This window comes from Scatophagus argus, chromosome 12, assembly GCF_020382885.2.
Source record: "Scatophagus argus isolate fScaArg1 chromosome 12, fScaArg1.pri, whole genome shotgun sequence".
NCBI lineage: Eukaryota > Metazoa > Chordata > Actinopteri > Scatophagidae > Scatophagus > Scatophagus argus.
This window is the reverse complement of record NC_058504.1, coordinates 10,756,533-10,780,403: the sequence shown is the minus strand read 5'-3', so window position 1 is coordinate 10,780,403 and position 23,871 is coordinate 10,756,533. Positions and strand designations below refer to the sequence as shown.

The 23,871-nt window shown below is 40.5% G+C and overlaps 1 protein-coding gene across 3 annotated transcripts in view; it reads left to right on the top strand.

Moving 5' to 3' along the window:
* The window catches only part of mid2 (midline 2), a 131,245-nt gene that overhangs the window by 90,392 nt on the left and 16,982 nt on the right, over positions 1-23,871 (top strand). For all 3 annotated transcript variants that reach the window (XM_046405338.1, XM_046405337.1, XM_046405339.1), the window contains 5 exons: positions 9,449-9,556; positions 14,592-14,740; positions 16,639-16,766; positions 16,944-17,087; positions 23,088-23,249. In XM_046405338.1, the coding sequence (XP_046261294.1) occupies positions 9,449-9,556; positions 14,592-14,740; positions 16,639-16,766; positions 16,944-17,087; positions 23,088-23,249 (691 nt within the window). The remainder of the gene's footprint in view (positions 1-9,448; positions 9,557-14,591; positions 14,741-16,638; positions 16,767-16,943; positions 17,088-23,087; positions 23,250-23,871) is intronic.

Here is a 23,871-nt window from a genome sequence, read left to right as displayed (position 1 = left end):
TGACATGTGTTCTTTAAACATGTTATACTCACTCTCTTTATCTAAAATATGCTTGTGCAGAATGATCTTTTTTATGTGTCATTTCATCCAGTGACTGGTGCAAAGCTCTGCCTTGAAAATGGAAACACCAGATACCAATTATGGTCTCAGTAACCTCTTGTACTTTGTCGATGGAAGCTCTCCAGACAATCTGACTCAAGCCATGACTCAAGAACAAAAGATGAACTGGAGTAGCTCTCAGCAACCATCCACCCTCAAATCATTTAAAGAGGCAGTTATGTAATTCAGACAACTTCAGATGCTGGAATGACCACTTAATTGTGGACAAAGCTCCTACCAAAAGTTTGGTCCTCATGTGTGTCATTGCATTTAATCAAATTTTTGATGAATTACTGTTGATACACTCGACAGTTGAATTCCCACTGGTTCCACCGGTAACATAAATGTAGTCTATGCTCCCAAGTCAAAGCAGATTATCTGTCAAAAAGCATATAACTTCAAAGTGGAAATTTAATTTGACTTGCCACAAGACGGTAGTTTCTCACAGCTCACCTGGTTTATTGACAGCATAGGAGTTTGCACTCTGCTGTCCTAGCGTGAACCCATATCTGTCTGCAGATTATACCTCAGCCAGCCTTGTCACTGTTGACCTCTTCCATTTGGGCTCACGCTGTGATTTAATGGAGGTAGTGTCTGAATCCAGCCAGAGAGTGCTAATGCATAGTGGTACCCGCACTGCATTGCTAACGTGTGCATGTCCTAACACCCATGCATTCTTTCTGTCTTAAGGCACTCACCCTTAATAAACGCTGTCATTATTCTGTGAGATTTGACATTAATGGCCACAGAGGACAAATGCATTCTGGTGTCGCCATCACTGTGTTTTGCAGTTCATTTCTTATTAACTGGGCCTGACTCTATTTTCTCAGAGTCACTCAGAGGTCTGTGAAACACAACTCTTGCAGTCACTAAAACAATCAGAATTAATTGATAACTGCGAGATTCATTATGTACAGACTCGTTGTTTGTCAGTGACGCATGGAGGGGAAAAAAAAAGTTTGTCTTCTTTTGTCTTTTTCTGCGTACTGATGATGTGCCACCACACAACAACAGCGGAATCTCACCAAATATTTATCAAAAAGAAATGAGGAGTGACGACATTGGGGGGATGGGTATGCTGCATTGACTCCTAAGCAACTTGTCAGTTGTAACAAAATATTTTTTCCTGCCTGGTTTGTACCCATTCAGAGCTATTCTCCTGTGTAATGTCAATGTCAACAAGTTTAAATGTGAGTAGTGATGGACCATAATGTATTCAGGTGAGTTCACATTCATGTGCTGTGGCTCTTTATGTTGGTCAGGAGAAGATGGGTGAAAATGTTCTGCAAGTAAAAGAGGAGGCAAGCAGGAAGGAAAGGAAAGGATAAGGAAAAAGGTACTGGAAAAGGAAGAGATCAAGCAGGGTTGAGAGGGCAAGCAGTGGAAGAGGAAACAACAATGCGAGTGTTAGCGTGACAACCAATGATCTTTTGACCGAAACAGATCCAGCCCTCGTGCTGTATCTCCCAGAATAATGCAAAACAACACAGACAGGGAATAAAAAAAAAAGAGTTTGTGCAAAAGAAGTTTGTACAAAGGAAGAAATCTCTGAAGGGTTTTGAGCATGACCTGGATTCCTCTCCTCCTTGTTTGCATCATATTGTATTGGTGCCAAAGATATGATCAAACACAGCATGTATCAACTCTCAGTGTGTCGGCACACACAGCAGCTATGCAGCCTCGTTCTCCTGGGGTTCTCTTCTCGGGAGTTAGCTTCTCTTCAGTGTTGGAAAGGATGCACTGACTTGATGTGTAGGATGTTTCTTTCTTGGGAGCCCTCTGCCCTTGTAATAATATTTGGTGCAAAGTTGTTAAATCCATTGCTGTGCTTAATGACATTTAGAATAATGTTCAGCATTCTTGAAAATGCTGAGAAAATGGTGTCATTTGAAGTCATTTGAAGCATTTGACGTGATTGTTGTGGAGCTAACGCACATCGTTGTTATGCATTCAATAGCAGATCGCTGGCTGCATTTTAATAGGCTGCAGAGAAGAGACACTCGGTAAGGCTGTCATATTGCATAGATGCTGGTACAGTCATAATTGAGACCAAATGTAGACCAAAGGTAAAATCTGAGAGATGAGATGATACTCATCGTTCACATGTTACCTGCATATTCTTTGTAGAGATGCATCAATAAATCGATTGAAAGAAAATTAATTGTCAACTGTTTTGATAATGGACTAAGTTTAATTTATTTTTCAAGCAAAAATGTCAAACATTTATTGGATCCAGTCCAAAAATAAGTCCAAAAATATGTCCCAGTTTCACCCCAGCTGTTCCCAAGTTTTTCCCTCTTGTTCACTTGGACATCTCAAAGTATACACACATTTTTTTGCTGTTACCTCTGGACAAGTTTTGAGCAGATGTTCGTGTAATTTCCAGGGATCCATTTTCTATACCGCTTATCCGTCAGGGTCGTCCGTCAGCTGAAGCCTATCCCAGCTGACTACAGGCAAGAGGCGGGGTACACCCTGGACTGGTCGCCAGTCAATCACAGAGCTGACACACAAAGACAGACAACCACACACTCTCACACTCACACCTAACGGCAATGTAGAGTAGCCAGTTAACCTAATGTGCATGTTTTTGGTATTGTGGGAGGAACCCGGAGTACCTGGAGAAAACCCACGCTTGCACAGAACAGAGAACATGCAAACATAGAAGGGCCCAGACTGGGATTTGGAACCCTCTTGCTATGAGGCGACAGCGCTAACCACTGCACCACCGTGCTTGTGCATCTGAGACTTAGAACTTTGCCATGCTGTGAAGCTCTTGATTTTGTTTTCAACGTCTCTCTACTCTGAACCCATCTTGCATCCTGACAGTTGATAAGTTTTTGTCTTGCTATGTTCAACTTTTTCTCACTCTGACTCTCTATGTTCGTGCTCACTCAGGAGGTGGTTCAAATAACCCTCCTGAAACAGATTGTGTTGCAACAAAGCGTGTTCGCTGGCAGCTTTTAATGAGGGCGCTCCTTAATAAGCCATAGGTTGTCCATCTCAAACATTGTATCTCATTGTAGGCAACACATTATCTAGACAAAGCTAATGTGGAGGAAGTCTGGTTTGAGGAGGCAGTAAAAGCGACAGCCAGTTTTTCCAACCCCTCGAATATTGTTGCCAGGTGGGTGGAAACTAAAGTAGCTCACGGTAAAGGTTGTGAGCATGTGTATTAGCACTGATGGAAAACGGAAAGAATCACATCAGACTGAAGCCTAGTGGGTTTTAATCTTCAGACATGTGTGTCTACTGATTAAACAATGAGATTTAAGTCATTAGACAAGACCTGTCTAGGTTTATGTACACTGAAGTTAATCCCACTGTGTGCAGAATATGAATCACCTGTGTGGAGATGGCGGTAATGCTGCCTAATCCTTTGTATCAGGTCTCATCTCGCCTCTCTTTACCTTTCTACTAGTGCATCAGTGAGATCAAACAGTCTGCTGGTGTTATTTGTCTTTGCTCTACTTCCAAAGCCATTTGTGACTCCACTTTCAGGGGAAGATGAGGACATCAATGCAGTGGGATAATGGCATATAATAAAATAAAATCATTGCCTTCATACAGTCACTGTTTCCATTTCTCAGTAATTGTAGAAAGTTTTTATGTCAATGTTCTTCCCTCCATCCATTAAGTCCATTTGTTTATATATACAACATTTTAGTGAAATGGAAGATGATTTGTCAAGTATAAAGAAACATCAACAGAGTTTACAGTTATGCTAGCAGCTGTGCTAAGGCAGAGTGGTGCTTGAAACCAAAAGCTAACATGCTTAAGTTTAGCATTTTAGCATGCTATCAAATTAGCACTAAGCACAAAGTACGACTAAGGCAGATATGGCTGTCATTAGTTTGGCAGGTATTTGGTCATAATATTGGGTAGGTTTGAATTTGGACCTGATGATTGACTGGATGAGAAGAAGTCAGAGGATCAATGAAGTCTTTAGATTACATCGTGTGGGGTGTAGAAATATCTGTGCAAAATTCTGTGCCAATTTAGGCAGTAGATGTTGAAATCTTTTACAGGATATATGAAAACTTTTACTTTACTGATTCAAAGTCAGGGGATCACTAATATCATTGATTCATCCTCTGGGCACAGGTAATTCATCATTCAGTTTCATAGCAATCCAGCTGACAGTTACTGAGATATTTCAGTCTGGACTGAAGTGGTGGACAGGCTGACAGCAGATTTACATGGGCATCCCTAGATCATCCATAATAATATCCATGATGATTAATTAGTGACAAACTAACGCTTTGTCAGCTTAAAAAGCCAGCCTTCGTGTTCATTGCCAGTGGAGCATTTCCACTGACCACCTTTCTGACACCCATGATATCTGTGCCACAGTTACATTTTCTTTCACTCCGATGCACCAATAAAGCCATTTTTTTAGAGCCATTAGGTGCCATTCAGGTGACATAAATCTCTGGGAACTATTCCAGAATTTATGGACAGCACCAGAGATAAAGCTGTCAGACTGAATCCTTGCATCTGTTTGAGAAGATCACGCCTGAGAGAAAAAAGAAAAGAGGGGCGGGGGGCACTGAGGGAGAAACTGGAACGGTCAGGGAGAAGCAGACAGAATGAGGACCAGTCAAACACAAAAGAAGGAACAGAAAAAGGTAAAACAGGACAGGAGGCAGTGGAGGCTGATGGGAGTGGAGTGAGCGCAGAATTGATTCAAGATGTGAGGGTTTTCATGTCGATCAGAGGTTAGCAGCTGTTTTAAACCTGGACTAGTCCTGACAGAGTTTGAATGGGAGTCATTTGGCTGGAGCGGATGATTTTGGGAGCCATACATCGTTCAATTTTCTGTTATTGTTGTCAGCAGTTTCATCCCCACATGTCCACATGCCAAAGTTGATGGGTGTGCTACAAGGCAAGGAAATATGTCTGCAATATTGATATACAATATACAACAATATGTGCAAAGTCGAATCTAAATAAACATCAAAATGTGTTGTAGTATGTTTTCGATTTAATTCTTAATTACCGTTAGGTTAGAATTATTAATTTTCAGTATGAACGCTGTAACAGTGTTTTAACAGTGTTGTAAAAATGCACGTGTGACCCAATTCCACTGAAAGTCAGCTGCGTTATCTCAGTTTGAGTTATCTCTCAGGACTGTTACAAAATGATATATGTTGGACATGCCCCAGTGGCCTAAGGGTTACAGCACCAACCCTGAGCTACAACATCCCTGATTCATTACCAACTGGGACATTTTGTTTTGTTGAGTGTCATTCCACATTTCTCTTTTATTCATTATCCTGTCATCCTTCTACCTTCAACCATCAAACAGAGGCATGAAAGGCCTCAAATTAATTATTAAAACAATATTTTTTCCCCCTCTCCATTCTGATGTCTCTCTGTGCTTTAATGCAAGTGTGTAGGTCATGTTTGTGTGCATTTTGGGCCTGTATGTGTGTGTGTGTATGTGTGTGTGAACCTAAAGGGATTAATGAAGTCTGTCCTTTTCTTCTTCATCATATTGTGTGATGTTGTCCGATTGGCTCCGTGTTGCCATCTGTCAGAGATGATGTTGCCAGGCTTACGTTGTGTTTTTCTAGCACTTTTAGACTTTTAGGCAGGCTTAAATTCTTTCTTTTCTTCTATAATTTTGTCTTAGGACTCCTCAACCTCAGTATCAGTATTGCCTATGTATTCTGTATCTTTTCACTCCAGCAATTCCTTGGACCTATATAAAGCATATAATGTATAAATTATTCAAATCTAAATATTTTTTCCTTGTTTCAGACATCTTGTGAATATTTATACATCTGCCAGTGGCGGTATATTTGATTTATACTTGCATTGATTTGAACAGCTGAACAATTTAAAGATAAACTGGGATTTGTTATGTCTTTGAGTTGGTGATTTATCCACTTTTGACAGGGTTTGAGATGTGGCTGTGGTGTTGCATCTGTTGATGTTTTTAGTACACATTCACATTATCAAGGCCATTATCAAGGCTGGATGGGCAGTGCAACATCATTAAAACACAGACAGCTCAGTTTATGTATCAGGAGGGATTATGTTAGTAATTTTGCCCCAAAATATCAGGGGAATTTAAGACTTTCCTCCTCATTCTGAGTTTAGCTGTCCTCAGGGTGACTGACACCATCACTCTGCTCAGCCACACGCATCAGTTCTGTCATTATTTTTAATAACAGCGCAGAGCAGAGTGGTTGGTGAATGGTGTCTGTCAGTCATTTACTTGAAAAAACTGTAGCTGCGTGGCTCATTTTTATTTCATTTCAGGGTGTAAGTAATACAGTGCTCATTTCCACAGAATATAAATATGGGTGAATATTTCTGAGCTGAACTCAGTGGGAGCATATGTGTTCAAAGTAGCCATCCAATCAGAGAACTAGAGGTGGAAGTAATTCTACCAGATTTAGGTTTGTAATGACATCCCCTTTTGGATTTAATTATTCTGCTGTCATATCGCACTCTGTGGGCGACATTTTCATCATAATGGGCTAGATGGGCTTATTCAGTATTATTCAGTTGCTAATTATGTCTGCATTTCATCTTCTTACCTAGAAGAGTGTAATTATGACTGCTGATACCGACATGTGGCTGTGATATTTTTTATTTTATTTTATTTGTCCTCATGAGATAATTAGTGGAACGCACTGAATGGCGCGTATTTCGGTGTCACCTGCGTCGCCTTTTAAAGTATAATCCCAATTAGTTTGTAAAATATTACAATCATAAATATTAGCATGAAGACGGCTGGTAGCTTATCTCCTACTGTCCATCTCAGACAGCGTTTTCACTGCTTTTTGTGAACTCTTTTGATAGTAAGAGCAGCTGGAAAGTCTCACACACTGTGTTCCAGTGATACACTTACACTTTAACGTGGAGGTGGCATTGTATTTTCAGCGCACCTGCAGAGGAGGCTGATGAATAGGGAGACGCGCAGCAGGTGACAGTGTTTGTGTAACAGGGAGTGGATCATGATGCCACGAGTTGGCAGGAGGTTTTGAGTGAGGGGAGGACGCAGATGAAGATTGTTTCCATAACTCTGAGCTGCCAAGTTGGAGTTGTAATTCACAGTGATCCTGGGCGGCTGCATTTATCCTGCTTAATTACTGACCTGCAGTCATAAGATGGCTCTTTGCAGAAATCAGTGTGTGTCTGTGTGTGTGTGTGTGCATGTGCATGTGAATAATCAGGCTTAAGTGGATCTGCATGTTGTTATGAGCTTTGCGGAGTGATGAGTGGAACCTGGTTGTTGGGGTAAGCAGTCTGATAGTCTGTAGCATGACAGAAAGTCACAACCCTGTAAAATTTCCGGATAAAAAGATAAATATCTCTCTCTCTCTCTCTCTTGATTTACAGTTGAATTATTTTGAATTACTGTCATTTTTTAATTAAGATAATTTGAATGACCTTATTTTATTGGTTAAAAGTAAATAGACAAAATGAACATGTGGTAAAACAATTTAAATGTCAAAAACCCAATTAATTCTGCAGATGATACAAATAATAAATAGTGATGACAAGTCATATATTTAAGATGCTTTAAATAAAACTTCTACAAGACAATAAAAGACATATTGTAACTACCGAACTACTGAAGACTGAAATCCATTCCAATTAGACAGTTTACAAAAATAATTTGTCATTTTGGTTTTACTGGTTCAACATTTCTTCATTCTCTCAAATTATTTTGTGAACGTATTGTCGCAATGTTGGTGGGATCTTTGATTCAAATTTTGCTAAAGTTTGGCACACTCGGTCGGAGCAGCGAAAGGCTTCCTGCACAATACGTCCTCTGCTGTAATACTGTAGGAGGGTCACCAGCTCAGCAGTTCTACAGTCAGTCACTGCAGAAAACACTCACCAGTGCTTTTCTGACAACAAACACAATAGCATCTAGTGAAGCAGTTGTTAGCGAATTTTGGTGGTCTTAAAGATCATCCTCGATGGATGCCTCTGTTTGATTTGGGTTTGGAATTTCTCCTCTCCCGTGTGGTTTTTCTGGATTGCTCTGAAGCTGTCTGTTTGAGTGAAAGCCTCCCGCTGCCATTGCGCTGCAGTGATTTCTTTCTGAGCATATTCCCGGAGTTGATTTGTCATTTCTTTGATTTAGTCTGAATTGGCTCCCGCAGACAAAATAGTGGTGACTCCTGTCATCACTGTGGAGGAGTTGGGCTCACAGTACAACTCTGTGTGACTGCAACTTTGTGGGAAATCTATCTTTGATGGTACACGGGAACGTTTTGCATCCTTGCGTCACGTCACAGCGACATTTCTTGGAGCAGAGAAAACAGTGATAAGGTTTTTCTCACATGACATGAGGAGGCCAAGCGTAACAAGTTTTGCCTCATTCAGACTGATGCAGTTTCTCACTCACATGTTTGGAGAACTTCAGATTAAATTTAGTGATGAAATGGGAATCGCAGCCACTCACGGTGACGAGTCAGATGTCCCTCAGCAGTGAAGATGAAGCAGTGCATCTGAACTTTTTTTTTTTTTTCCCATCTGAGCTCCTGCCTTAGCTGTAGGTGAAGTTATAATTGTACTTTACAAATGGCAAACCTGTTGGTAGTGGTTCAGCTCTCCAGATCAGCAAGCACCCAGAGTGTCAACACTTTCTACCCACACAAGTTTGAAGTTGGCTGTTCATTTAATGCTGGCCTGAGATGGTGAACTGATGATGGGTTTCCTTGGCAACTTTGGTCCTGAAATAATCGCAAAATCTATTAAACTGACGTGGCATAAGCAAATTCTGTCGTTTAATTAATTATTACCGTCTACACTGGCCCTTTTTGGCTTTTGTAACAATGTATTGCATACTCCAACATTCTTCCAACCCATGTTTCAAAAAAGGTGCACCTGTAATGAATTTCTTGCAGCACTCTCTTAGCATATCGTGTTTTTGTCCTGTATAGTAGATATTAGTGTTACATTATTAGAGGTGGTTTAAATCCAGCAGCAGTGTAGACATCCTTAAAGGCTTTCCTAGAACATAGAACATTTCTGAGTAAAAAAAAAAAATACATTTCCAACTTCTCTCGACATGTTTCTACTTTTTCGTTTAACCTGACGTTGCCTGCCTGACTCTAAACTCATGTTTTATTTCCCCCTGGATGAATATCTAGATTGTAAAGTAAGGATTGTAAAGGATTCCTTGTCTTTCCGCAAATATAATTAAAGAGTTGGAAATCACTTGTCTCAGTTCGTCACAAGTTCATTCTAATCCATGTGCTTTTCTTGGAATATGAGTGTGTATGAGGGTGTGTGTAAGCAATCTTACTTTAGCTCGACTCAGGAAATCCATATAGGGGGACCTCCCAGTGATGTTCACATGTGTACCTGTTGCTCTCTCCAGGTGAACACAGCCATGCATGAAGCCAAGCTGGTGGAAGAGTGTGACGAGCTGGTGGAGATCATCCGCCAAAGGAAACAGGTCATCGCCGTGAAGATCAAAGAGTCTAAGGTAAAGTATGCCGTTAATGCTTTTTTCAGTTTCAGGTTTGTCTCGAGAGATATTTGAATAATAAAGCTCCACTAAAGACCATAAAGACACAACACAGAAAACGTTCTGTGCCTTGACGACAAACGAACTGTCTTGAAGTTATATTGCTTCAAAACGATGCTTCAGTTAGCATTAGCAGTGAGTTCCCTGTTTACACATGCAGCAGACACAGAGCAGCATTAAATCATTCCCTGACCTTTTAGCTCTGGGTGTGTGTGTCCAATCCCTGAGAAGAAGTGTCTGTTTCTTCAGCAGCTAGTCACTAACTTTATCTGGCTGATCATCTACAATGTGTTCGAATTTTTTGTTTTTGTTTTTTTAACAAAACAACAAGACAATTAGCTAAAAGTGGCTAAACAACTGCCGCTGTAATTGCAAGTGACTAATTGGACATTATACATTTAATTCAGTGTTCATGTTAAGAATATCAATTAATTCGCTTTTAGGTTTATAACAGACAGATGTGGAGTTTACTGGTTTCACTTTACGTTTCAGTATCGGTTCAGTCACAGCTCACTGCCATCTGAAGCAACCAAATACATCAGGAAGAAAACTCAGCTCCGCGTTACAGTCCACTGTTACGGAAACAGATTTGTACAAGAGAATGAATAAGAGAGCAGCAGCGCAACACGCTTGCCCATGTTTCTCTGTGTTAGTCTTTATGAGACTGGTTGCTGGTTACTCCCAGGTGAAGGAAGCCAACCTGTGTTTGTGTTTGTGTGTGTGTGTGTGTGTGCAGAAAGAATCTGAGATGGCAGCAAAGACTGTTGTGAACCTTTTGCTGATGTTTTCAAGTGAGTGCAGGACGTACTGTACAGGCATCTGTGTGTGCTTGCGTGTGCATGTGTGGACACATGCCCGTGTGTATATGAGTGGTTGTCTCCCTGCTTAGGGTTTCAGGATAAAGGCAAACTATGAATCTCAACCTCCCAGAGGTGAAATTTTAAGTGCTTTTGGAAGATTCTCTGAAGCAGCAAAAGAGCTTTGTCGAAAGATGAAAGGTTTCCAAACACTGAACACAAGCACTGAAGTAGGTGTGCTGGTGTGTGTGTGTGTGTGTGTGTAAGAGAGAGAGAGAGAGCAAGAGTGTGTCCGCAGTGATTGCAGACAAAGAGCAATACTTGTTCTCCTGAGAGTCTGGGTCTGTAAGAGGCTGTCTAACGGAGGCTAGAGGAGTGAAATGCAGGAGGCGGAGGTAAGAGGGGAGGAACACACAAAACACTGGAGGAACACTTGATTGATGTCGGCCTGCAGGTGATGTGTTAATATTTGAGGCTGTTTACGGATCAAGAAAGAGTAATGAAATGAACCTTGAGTAATTCAAATAATCATGGTTGTGTTAAAATGGATGTTTGCCTGAGAGGAGGGAGAAGCCATTGGAGGTCAGGTAAAGGAAGGTTGTTTTAGGCGTTCCAACAAACCACTCATGTTTTTTTTTGTTCTGTTTTGTTTTTTTTTTTCTGTTAAGGACAGTGTAGGAAAGGAAAATGCTCAGAGGTGACTGCAACAGAATAACAGGATTATGTAGGCATGATCATGGTGAGCAGAGCTGAGCAAAATGCTCTTTCTGTCTCTATCTCTTTCTTTCTCTCTCTCTCTCCCTCCCTCACCTCCTCTTAATGAGCTCTGTCTCTCTCTAAGGAGAGCGCAGTCATGCCTAATCTCTCTGTGCCCAAACAAAACACACAACGTTCCCATGTGGTCTGGTGTGTGCGAGAGAGTGTGTGACTGTGCTTGTCTCCCATCCTTCCTTACTCATTCGCAACCTATTTTAATTCATTTTCGAGCCTTGAGTGTGTCATTATGTCATTCAAACCTTCAGTTTACTGACTGCTGAAGACGGTCCTCAGCAGGAAAACAACAGCATTAGACATTTTTACTAACTACTGACTGTATTTCCCCACTGTGGGACTAATAAAGGCCTATCTTATCTTAAAGACGACCGAGATGACAGCTCCCCAAAAGCAAAGCCAAAACATCTTGATCGCCCCCTGGTGGCTGGCTCCATTATAGGTCGTATAGAAACTCAATGTGCACGTCACATAAACTTTTCGCAAAGATGGTCTTTGTCATTTTATCAAGCGTTCATCGTTCTGATAAGTTTGGTTTTAATTATATATTTGATGCTTAGAAAAGGGGATGAAACATCATTGACAGCTGAGTGCTGCTGGCCATTTGGTCAGAAGGGTGTATGGACAAGTACTCGATCCATCTTGGGCTATGAATGATGTCATCAGCCAAAGTGGAAGCATTCATGTACGTTATATTTTGGCTTTTCTTTAGTGCTGTGGGAGGAGGTGAAGATGCATCACTGATTACTCTATATCTTAATGCTTTAAGTGGTGAAACAATCTGTTTCCCTTTACCGGACAATGAACTTTTGTGCCACAAGCTCCACATTTGCACTTCAGTTTTTTTTGTACAGATTATGCAAACGTTGTGACACTCCTGTTTACAGACATGAGAGTGGTATTGATCCTCTTACAAACAGTGAATAAGCATATTTTTTCTGTTGAGCAAGTTTTTGTGTCTACATCTAACATAGCTAGCTTGCTATGCTGCTTATCTGGCAGAAGTTAACTGAGCACAGACTAATTCACAAAATCCTTCATTTCACTAAAGCTACATATATTTTTGGACACTCCACTTCCTGTGCTGTCCTGAGATTTTTAAGAGAAGGACTGTTTGATAACCTCGTAGAGCTCTGAGGAACAAACTAATCCTGACGGACTGGCATCGCTGTATTTAAGATGCGTTTAAACAGTCTGCTGTATCTCAGCTTTAGATGAAACAGTTCTTTCCACGAGGTGAGGCGCACACACGCACACACCTGCCATATTGTCCGTTATTTTGAGGAAGAGGGAGTAATCATCTGTAAAGTTGTTTACGGCATATGTTGCCGAATAATAACCCATCCATTAAACCCGTCTTGCTTGTCCTGTCTGCAGTCGACAACCTGCTCAAATGTCATTTACAGTGACAACAGATTATGACGTGACATTCTGTGACTGGAAGAGTAGCTAAGACAGCAATTGAAAACTCCATTAAATCGCCAGCTCAGATAGGTTTTTTAAGCGGTAGCAGCTTTCCCAGCACTAGAAAGTGAGTGCACATTAGATGCTCATTTGGTTCTTTGAGAGCTTTTGACAACATGCTCTTAATCGACTGCCACACATTTTGTTTTGTTTTTTTTTTTTCTAAATCTTTATTTACATAATCAAGCCCTACAGGCAAAAATTTGCTGGTGAAAATACAGATGACTAATCCTTTAAGGGCACTCATCATTTCAAATGTTTTAGTTTCATTTTGTGTTTGGAGATTCGTGTTGTTAGCAGTTACTGAAAGTATGCTGTTTTCAGACCAACAGGCAACTTTGCTGTTTTCCATATAAAAGTTCCCTGAGGAGTCATTTAATCATCATTGCTGAGACTCAAGCAGCAGAGCCGTTATTTTATTCTTCAGCTCACCTTTCACCAGTCTCGAGGCTCACAAGCAGCCCGTGTTGCTTCCTGTGCAGAATTTCATCAAACTAAATTCATTAGGGGAATCAGGATGCCAGCCTTATTGAAGATAAATTTAATTTCAAATGAGCATACAGTGGCTTCCTTATGACCACTCGGAAATTACATTACAGTACATCCACTAACAAATTACAGTCAAAACGTACCGCATTACAAAACCTTGTGTGTGCCTGTTTGTGTATGAGAGTCTGAACCCTGATCTGACTGGTCAACCTGTCGTTTGATGAGTACAGTGTGCTTGTTTGTGACGAAAAGGAGGCGAGTTAGCGCGGGTATTTGTGGGCCATTTCTTTCTTGTTTGTTCTTGTTTGTCCTCCAGCTGCCTGTGCTGGTCTAGCTGAACATGCACCACCAAGTGTATGATGTGTTTACAAGGCTGAAGCAAAGTGATTGTGGTCTGGTTGGTTGTACAGGTACTTTTGTAAGTATTTTTACTATTGTAAATAGAAAGGCATGAGAAGCCTGCTGTAAATCTCTCTCTGACTGTCAGATAACAATGCATTGTGCTGTTCACCTCTGCCCTTCTGTTGTGTAACGTGTTCGTAGGGTCAGTGTGAGAATATCAGGATTATTCCCATGGGTTCACTTCAACTCCGATCCCATAACCACGACTGTGTCCTCCCCTCTGCATTCTTGGTGTCTCCCTGTCTCCATGTTTTCCTGTCTCTGTTTGTGTGTGTATCCGCATCACTGTGCAGATGTGTGATAATATCCTTTGCTCACTTCTACAAGTTAAATTAATTACACATATTTCGAAGATTCCTGGGACAAGATTGGCTTTTGGTCAGTGTCCAACACATTCAGCATCCGTCCAAGATTCCTAGGGCTTGTGTATGCTTTAGTTTTGTTCTCTTACAGTAATGACATTTCAGTTATATCAATATTCTGCCAAATGGCAACTTTTTGGTTTCGCCCAGCAGGATTCATCTCGGGAGGGGGTGCTACTAATACTGACTGTTTTAGAGCAATTTGGCAGCAAACTTTAATTACGTTTGCTGAAACTGCTGAGCATATTTGCGGAGTGACTTTCAGTGACTGTCACAATGATGAATACTTCATATTGAAATCACTGGAGCACAATTGAGATGCATTTTTTGAGGTGTCTTGAACCCTGAGGCACCTTTTTCCCCAAATGTGAGCAGCTGAAGGGATGTGTGTTGCCACGAGGAAAGTTGTTTTCAGCCACGTGAGTTGAGCCTAAAAGCTCAATAACACCAGAACTACTTTTGTCTGAGTTTTCAAAGTGATGATGAAAAACAGCATATGGCCGAGAATTCATGCACAGAAGAACAACGTGATGCTTGTATTTGTCGAGACCGGGTATTATTGAGTTGGTGTATTTGTCTGTGTAGTTATTTCTAAGATTTGAATAGTCTAGTGTCTAAAACAATGGAATGTAAAGCTCAGATAAATCAAATCAAGATAAATCAGTGTGTTACAACATGCAACATGTCCTGTATTTGTGTGGGTTCCAGGTGATGAAACTGCGCAAGTTGGCTCAGCAGATTGCAAATTGTCGCCAGTGTCTGGAGCGTTCAAGCGCCCTCATCACACAAGCTGAGCAGAGCCTGAAGGAGAACGACCACGCTCGTTTCCTCCAGACCGCCCGAAATGTAGCAGAAAGGTGGGTGATGTGGTGCCCAGACATACACACACACACACACACACACTGCTGCAGAAGTGTTCTTGTGGACAGTGTTGAGGATTCCAGGCTGGATTACTAAACATTTTAAAGGAATACAATGGCTGTCATTCACACAACGATATCCATCTGGGAAAGTTTAAAAAACAAGTCTCTAACTAACATTCAGCCTTCCAGAGATATTTACTGTGTCCTTTACGACGTCGTTAAGCTCAGGCAACGAAGTCAGATGGTAATAGATAGATAGATAGAAAGATAGATAGATATCCTTTATTAATCCCAGCCTGGGAAATTTCACAATACATTACTTAACATAGGAAATGTGATAGTATTATGTGACAATATTACCAAAATGCTCTTCAAAACGATGCCGTGAGTAAAGTGTTACTGTAGTGGAGTACTTTTACAACATGTTACCCCCAACGCTGGGAGTGGAAGATCAGTTTGCATTTGTTGGAGGCATCGTTGTAGTTTTCCTACCATACATTACTGGTAAGATTAATAAAGTGTTTTGACAGACAAGGCAGAATACTCAGAAAGCCAAATAGTGAGGTCAAAACAGAGCCAGGACCAAATTAGTGAAGGGTTAAGATACTTAAATATCAATATAGCATCAATGTAATATCAGTACAAGTATCAGTATAATATCAATAAATATAACCGACATAAACAACAACAACACATGGACAAATAAATACAAATTTCAGAATAAGAGCAGTAAAATAACAGAATAGGAGCAATAAAATAGATAACAGATAAAGAATAGTAGCAATCAAAGCAATAAAAATGATAAAAGACGAAAATAAAGGAATAAAGGAGTAAAAAGACAGCGTCACATAAAAGCAAGTCTATAAAAATGGATTTTAAGAAGTGATTTAAAAGAAGTTTCTGTGTGCCTTATCTGCTCAGGCAGGTTGTTCCAAAGCCCTGAGGGCAGAAGCACGGTCAGCTTTAGATTTAAGCCTTGACTTGACTTGACTGGAAAGAGCAAATGGGCCTCACCTGAGGAACCAAGGCTGCAAAATGGCTCATGTGGGATGAGCATTTCTGTTATCTATCAACGGTTTAACAGCTTAACTTGTACTCTGAATCTGCGTGCTGCCGAAGAGACTGATTTCACTTAATTTAATTCATTAGACTTACAGACAAAAAAGCAAGTGAATGAAGTTGATCTCATTATAGCTTTCATTTCTCTTTCTCCTGTATGTGCTGAGATTTTTAATAAAAATTAAAAAACATTTTAAAACCCCTGCCCTTCAATAAGTTTGTAGTTTTAGAGTAGAGTTTAGAGTAATATACTAAACCTCTGTGGCTCCTGTCAGGCCTATCATTTACAAGCCTGGCTCTGCAGTTTATCTTTCCACCTGCATACTGGTGTAATACCTTCATCCCTTCCTCTCACCACCGGCCGACAGGTTTCTCACTTGTTCTCTCACAAAGACCTGTGAAAAATATGCAGCTAGCGTAGCATCTTTAATGTCCCATTTTTCCAGCACTGGGTCCAAGGGGTTTATTGACCAACTGCTTTCTCTTTAGTGAGGAGAAAAAGTCTCAAGGACTCTCGCTGGTCTGTGCTCAGCTCCGTTACCCTGCCAACACTGTGGTTCAGGCTGGCTACTGCCACAGATGGCTCACTGATGCTCAAAGCACAAGTGGGCGCAAGTTCCCACAAAGCTGTACAGACTCTGGAGTCAGTGTGTCAGTGTGTCTGGTTCATCAGTGTTTACGATGGTGGGGCAGGTTGCAAGACACTGCGGTTACAAGGTGTAGATGTTTTTATAATGTAGTCTTCTTTTTTAAGTTTTGTATTCTCTCTCTCTCTCTCATCCTTTTCTGGACTCTACAAACTACTACTGTTCACCACCTGACTGCTCTAAAAGGGTTGCCATGGCGACAGCCTCCTCCCAGGTACTCATCCCTGATGTCAACCTGAATGAAGCATTTGACAACTTTGCCCTGGACTTTTCCCGAGAGAAGAAGATCCTTGAAGGACTTGATTACCTTACAGGTAAGAGATGTGCCTGTCTGATTTACAGTGGAAACACCATTATGTTTGAATTGATGCATTTATACTTTTAATTTTATTTGATATTAAATTCTATATTAAATCAAAATTAACTATGACTACTATAACTACTTTAGTTTTTACTGTGAAGTTTTTACTAAGTATCATGTTCTTGTGCAGCCCCCAACCCGCCATCCATAAGAGATGAGCTGTGCACAGCCTCCCATGACACCATCACTGTCCACTGGACGTCAGAGGACGAGTTCAGTGTCACTTCCTATGAGCTGCAGTACACCATCTACACTGGCCAGACAAATTTCATAAGTGAGTCATGTTCAAACACACATACACACACACAAACACAAAATGAGATCAGTGCTGTATCTCACGAGCACTCTTTAAGGGCATTTCTTGGATTGTTTTAATCAAGGTTTGGCCAAGAGGGATCAAACATTTTGTTGACCTGTGTTTAAAAGAGAATTTGACTTTGATAAAGAAGGCTCAGATATTTAATTTGTTTTTTAAGGCGGTAACGCAGAGGCTCCTGTTAGAGAACAACGCCTGCACTGTAACTTCAAAGACTGCAGTCCAATAGAGCTCTCTGGCTCTCTCTTAATAATATTTTAATCATCTTGAGTGTTTTATTATCAAAAGTTGTCCATTTTAAAGAGCTTTTAAAGTGAGAGTGTTTGAAAGAAAAAAACAACATGATCCTCTTAGAGATGTAAAGGTGAATTCATAAGCAATCAAAAACATTTCTGCTCAGTTCGGTCCCCTCAGGGATTTTGCTGCTACATCTCAGTTTGGTCTGCTGTGAACAGCAGCTTCTGGCAGCTTGATGTTAGCTCATTTTAGTAAGCTATTGCTGTATAATTGACATTACTGAGTCAGTTTTCTGACTTAATGACTCTTCCCCACTGTTCTGTTTCATTTTAACGTTTACCAGTATTGTACAATTATGACTTGTGATTAACAAAAAAAATCTCACTTTAAATCAAATGAAACCGGGTTCCTTTGACTCACAAAAGCGCTCAGAGACAGTAAGTGCACATGACAGAGGGCAGTGTTTTTTAGTTGTATTCACCATCATAAGAATTCCCCATGTATAGAGACATATCTGCACCTACACACACACACACACCACAGAGAAACACACCATTCACACTATCCTCTCTGCAGTGACAAAGAGAAATAAACTGGAGCACTGCGATGCTTTCAGTGTTGCTTAGTCTTATTTTCATATGCTCAATATTTTATACGAACCGTGTTGCATAACCCAGATTTTCTGTCCAGCTTTAGTCTTTGTTGTCCTCCATGCTTGTATGTATTTATAGAGAGACAGAGCTGAGTTCTCAGAAGCACTTGTTATAAAAATAGGACATACAGTACATATCAAGAGAGGATGCTTTGAAAAGATTAAGTATTTAGTGTCTGGGTTTTTGGGGGTTTTTTTCTAAGGAAAGTGAAAATTTTGCAGGAACAAGAGATGAGAATGTAAAATCTCTGCTCTGAAACACTGCTGCCCTCTTTCAAACTTTCCTGTTTCTGCCTATGCTATTATAAAAGCTATATAAAGCTATTTAATTTCTCACAGCGGCGTTTTGATTTAGTGTTTACATATAATCATATTGCAATTTTTAGGAGCGAGTGATTAGGTTTTTGGCCATATTTCAGATCCAATTTCACCACTGGCTGTTCATGCCGCTTTTGATGTTTTGGCTCATAACTAGAGAACATGAGACTCTGAAGATGTTCTAAACTTCTTGCTTAAAGAAGAAAAAAGTTTAGAACATTATGGTCACAAATAGCTGTGCCTGTGTTTTTCCCAGTTGTGAGGGTTTTTTTGGTCAAACTGTTCCATTTTTTTAATCTAATCTTTGCAATATTTTTGTGCACTGGATGAGTCATATTTTCCAAAATTGCAATTATATTTTAATGATACATGATACAAGCTAAACAATTTTGCCCACACTTATGACATTATGACAATGCACATTAAAATGACGTCAGCAGTCCTGGGTGTTACTACCAAACTTACGCAGGATTCTGACACTCAAACAGAATTTAAACATTTTCCAAACATCTGGCCCCCATTAGTTAATCAGCTGAGTGTCTATTACTGCATAAATGACAGGAAAGAAAGGCCACAGTAGAGGAGGAGAGAAAGAGGAGAACAGGTGAAATCAGAGTGGATAATGGTTACATCATGGAGGTGAAAATTACCACTTACTAATATGAGGAGGATACGATTAATGTACATAATGATGCACATTCAGACATGTGCACACACACGCACACACACACACACACACACACACACACCTGAGCCTCTCTCCACTGTCTTTCCTCTTTTTTGATCCTTTCATCATCTCTCTTCTTGTCTGTGTAGCCTGACATTTCTCCATCTAACCGTGCAGCTCGAGTGCCCCAGCCATTTGAAACATCGAGATACATTTCAGCTGCGATAGACTGAGTGACTCAGATATTCAGCAGTGTGCTGCTACAGAGTCCTCCGAGATTCACAGGAGAAACTGAGAAAGAGAGAAACCCATTTAGCCTGCCATGCCACTTGAGTTTTTACCATAGCATTTTTTTCTCTAACTTCACAAGTGGCTAAATGCTCCCACTTGAGCACCATCCTGTCTCTCTCTTTTTCTCTCGCCTGGCCTCATCCTTAGCCTTGGCCTTTCCCATGAGGAGTGGAAAGGGGGCGGGGGGCTTGTGGGGTCCTGCCTCTGTAGGATCATCCATGCACAGTGGCAGAAAATAGAATCAGCAAGTGAAACCGAACACCATGCAGAAATGTAAGCAGTGTCAAAAAACCCAAAAATGACTGAGTGAGTCTGCAGTGTAAACATGTAGCTGCTACCTTTACAAGTTTTTTTATCCGTGCATATTATAGTCGGTTCCTGCAATGAAGGTTAAGAGAGAGAACGAGAGAGAATTTAAAACATAATTGATTGAAGAATAAAATCGTGCAGGATTTGGATTTGAGACCTCTGTGTTTGATTCACACTCCCTTAAGGTTGTCCTTTAGTGTCAGACAGTCACGCTGATGTAAACACTATCAATGCATATGCTGTACATCCTTTGTAATTAAGTGTTGCATCCTAATCGTTTCATCTGTGACACAACATTAAGATATTTTGATAGCTTTAATCTGTGCACCACTTTTTGTTGAACAGATTGAAGTTTACCTAAGTGTTACTTTTCAGCGTATGTTTTCCACTGTAGTTGTCCTAATGTTTATGCGTTAAAATAGAATGATTTTAAAGGAAGTAAAAGTCCAGTCCTTCCACATATTTTGTAAATATTTCATTGCTTACATTTTGTCATTTTGTATGGATTGAGCAAGTGGATTAATCAACTAGTTGTTAAGCTAAGCTAACACATCTTGGGCTAAACTAACACCCCTTGTATTGAAAGCAAGCATAACCATTTTGACTAGAATGTTAAAACAAGAGACAAAATGCATATTGAAATTCTTCTCAGCGTACATCTACAGCCATTTTCTTTCTTTTAGTGCACCTTCCTTGTGGCTCTTGGCTGATTGACTTTTATTCTATAAAACAAGTAAGGTTTAGAAGCCACATATTCTCACTAGTTAAATATGCATGAGATTTCCTGCATTGCTCTGAAACTAATTTACCGTACCTGTCTGAACTAACAGAAGTACATACCTTTTCTCCTCCCACCACATGACTTTAACCATTTTTTCTATTGCCAGTTTGCACATTTTCCTGATAGGCTTGCATATTAACCACACCAGCAAAGCATCTACCTTCTGACTCCAACTGGCAGCTTAATTCATCTTTCATGTGTATTTATAAGCTCTGGCCTGCGGTGAAGTATTAATATAATTATCACAGGTGAAGAGCAGTGGGTGTTAGGACAGCTCAGAGTTCTGGTGAAATCTCTCGTTCTCTGTATCTCGACATGTCCTCTCTCAGCATCGGCAGATTTAATCTTTGATCAGTTATTGAGGTGTGAAAATAATACACTGATTAAAGTTATGTGAAAGTGCTAAGACTTAGGTGCAGGTGGACTTGATGTGTTTTGTTGGAGCACAATTTCTCTCTTCCTTCAGACGAAACACACACACACACACACACACACACACACACACAGTCACCAGCATGAACTCTGTATTTCATCATCAAAGACAGTCCCTCTTCCAATTTCCAGGATACTTTGTTTTTCCCTTTCCCTTCTCATCTGTCCCCTTATGAGTCTGAGTAACACACACACACACACACACACACACACAAGCACTGTACATACATACACATATACACGTGATGTCTGGATTCAAGTGGATCTGTTTTTTTCCCCCGTTTCCTTCTCCATTTTTTCTTTTTTCTTTTTTTTTTTTGTACAGTCACACTTTCAGATACTTTTGCACACTTTGAAGTCACAATGCTGTGCAAAGCTGCTTGGCTACTGTCACAGAGCCCCTTTTCAGTGGCAAAAGTAGCGATAGCATATTTTCTTGTACTGACCTAATTTGATCTGATGAAAAGGGAGAGGTGCTGTGGAGATCAAAAGCTTTAAAAAATGGAAAGCAGCGTGAAGTTCTTCTCCCTCGTCTTTCCCCCGGATCTCTTTCTGAGAGCCCGCATAACACTGTAGCCTCCCTAATTTCTACAGGATGCGGCTGAAACGACAGGTGGGAGGCATAAATTTTAGAACGACAAGGGACAGCTGTCTCAGTCTTGCTTTTTTTTTTTGCGAGGTAAAGCAGCAGTAGGATTTCATTGTTGAAAGGGGATGCACATTTTAAAGACCAGCCTGAAATAATATGCAGATGAATCTGTTTTCTGCATACAAAATGGATTGGGCACATGCAAGGGGTAAAGAAGAACTCCTTCACTTTTTCTGTCTCTCTCATATTAAAGGAAGATGGAAAATGTTTTCTTTGTCTGAGAAAACCCACTAGAGGTTGACAAATATGTAAAGATGCAGCCTCCACTTTATCTTTAAGTACGCTCATTCATTCTTAAAGCCACCTCACTTTTTAAAGGCCTTATTTGCGTCCTGTGAAGTATTTATATTTACAAGCAGACTCGTGGCTATTACTTATGCATGCTGTTGCCATCTTATTTAATAATTTACAACGCATCCTCACCAGAAGGGGCAAGGCAAGCACGGCCCTGAGAGCTCTCTCCCTTTTAGGATTTTTATTTCCCGGAGATTTTGCAGAGCAGAGGGAAGAAGAGACAATGACAAAGACTGTTATTCTACCTCCATCTCCGCAAACGTTGACCTCAAACTAAACGAGACGGTTTGTTATGGCTGGGGTTTATTTGAATGCGTTCAGAATTTTGTTTTTATGTAGATGAAAGATATTTTAAGCTTGGCGGTCAGTGTCATTGTGTGTTGTGCTGCTAAGGAACGTTTGTCGGTTTCCTTCAACTGTCTCCTGTGACAATGCCAATAGAGCGAATCAGGCAGATTTGTTTGTTTGTTGTTTATTTTTCACACATTAACCAGAAACATAAGCATAGGACCTCAGCACTAACAATACGTAACTGTAAATTGTCCAAGTTTTGAAATAAATGATTTAAATAAACAGCCGTCCTTCAACAGCAGCTCTGTCCATCTTTAATTCACGCGTCTCTCTCTCTCCTTGTGTTGAAGACTGTGCGTTTCAAATTTAAAATCAGATCACGCTGCACCGTCTCATGAAATCATATGTGGTGGTGATGTTGTGGGTCAGTTAAGGAGAAACAGCAGTGACACTGATGGTTAAATTCATCCCCGCTGCGAGCCCAAAAGATCACCCATTGTTGTCTCGTCAGCCCTGTGCTCAGATTTCCTCCGGATCCTTCACAGTCGGCTGCAGCAGAGAGACTGAAAACACTGCGTTTAGAGGCCGGTGAGCTAACCCATTACTAACCCTCTACTGCAAGCTGCTACGAATCAAAGCACCCATCAACTAGGGTCATGTTGGGATTGCCCACTTTTCCATACATTTGAACATTAAAAGCTATCACACTCTTTTGCCCTCAGGCGCTTGCTACATGCTACTGCATTCACTTGTCTTATTGTGTAAGCAGTTTGTTCTTAATGGGTTATAGATTCAGCTTAGTGAACACACAGGATTGCCTTAGGGGAGCATACCATGATAAACCTGATGGAAAGGTAATGGGATGGATCGGCATGTACACATAAATGTTGCATAACACCTGAACTGTGTGATCTCTGTGTTTTTTTTTTTACTATGTGATGACTCACTTGGGGCTCCAAGAAAAATAAAATACTGCTCTGGTCAAATTTCAGGGGAGAATTGTTTATGCTGTGTGTGTGTTTTTCTGGATATGCCAGGTTTGTACAACTCGGCAGACAGCTGGATGATCGTGCCAAACATCAAGCAGAACCACTACACGGTGCACGGCTTGCAGAGTGGCACCCGTTATATCTTCTTTGTCAAGGCTATCAACCAGGCAGGAAGCCGCAACAGTGAGCCAGCCCGCCTCAAAACCAACAGTAAGTGAAGGCTCGTGTGACACCTCTTCCTGCTTTCCTATCAGTATTCACAAGCTTTGTTAACTTTGTTTTTAATGTATAATGCAGTTGAAAATGTTCCTCTTTGTGTATCATTTGTGTGACTTAACTTAAATGCAGGCTTTCACTGTTCAAAGCTCAAAGCTTTTCCAAGGTGGGAATGTCTTTGAGTGAAGGATTAGTAGTAGATTAGATTGTGATCGGTTGAAAAATATTTATGCATCGCTTTTAGTTTCCAGCGCTGACTGTTAAGGTTGCTGTCCAGAAAGCAATGAGGTCTGAATGACAGGAACAACGTGAAAGAAGCGTCTGTATTGCTTGACAAATTTCTGTCACAAACATTTCACTGCATGTTAGACGAGAGCTTCCCTGAACGACTTTAGTCTATAAGTAAAGAAGTATTACTTTTCTTTTTTAGTCATGTCATGCTTTACAGAAGGTGCACGGTCATTGTGTGATGTATTGAATCAGGAAACTGCCAGTTTCAACAATCCACAATGAGAAGAGCCTAAATAGAAATAAAAACCTAAATAGCCCCCGAGAAGCATTTGGATGTCATCATGGCCAGGTTGTCGATATAGATTCAGAATAGCCACAAGTGCTT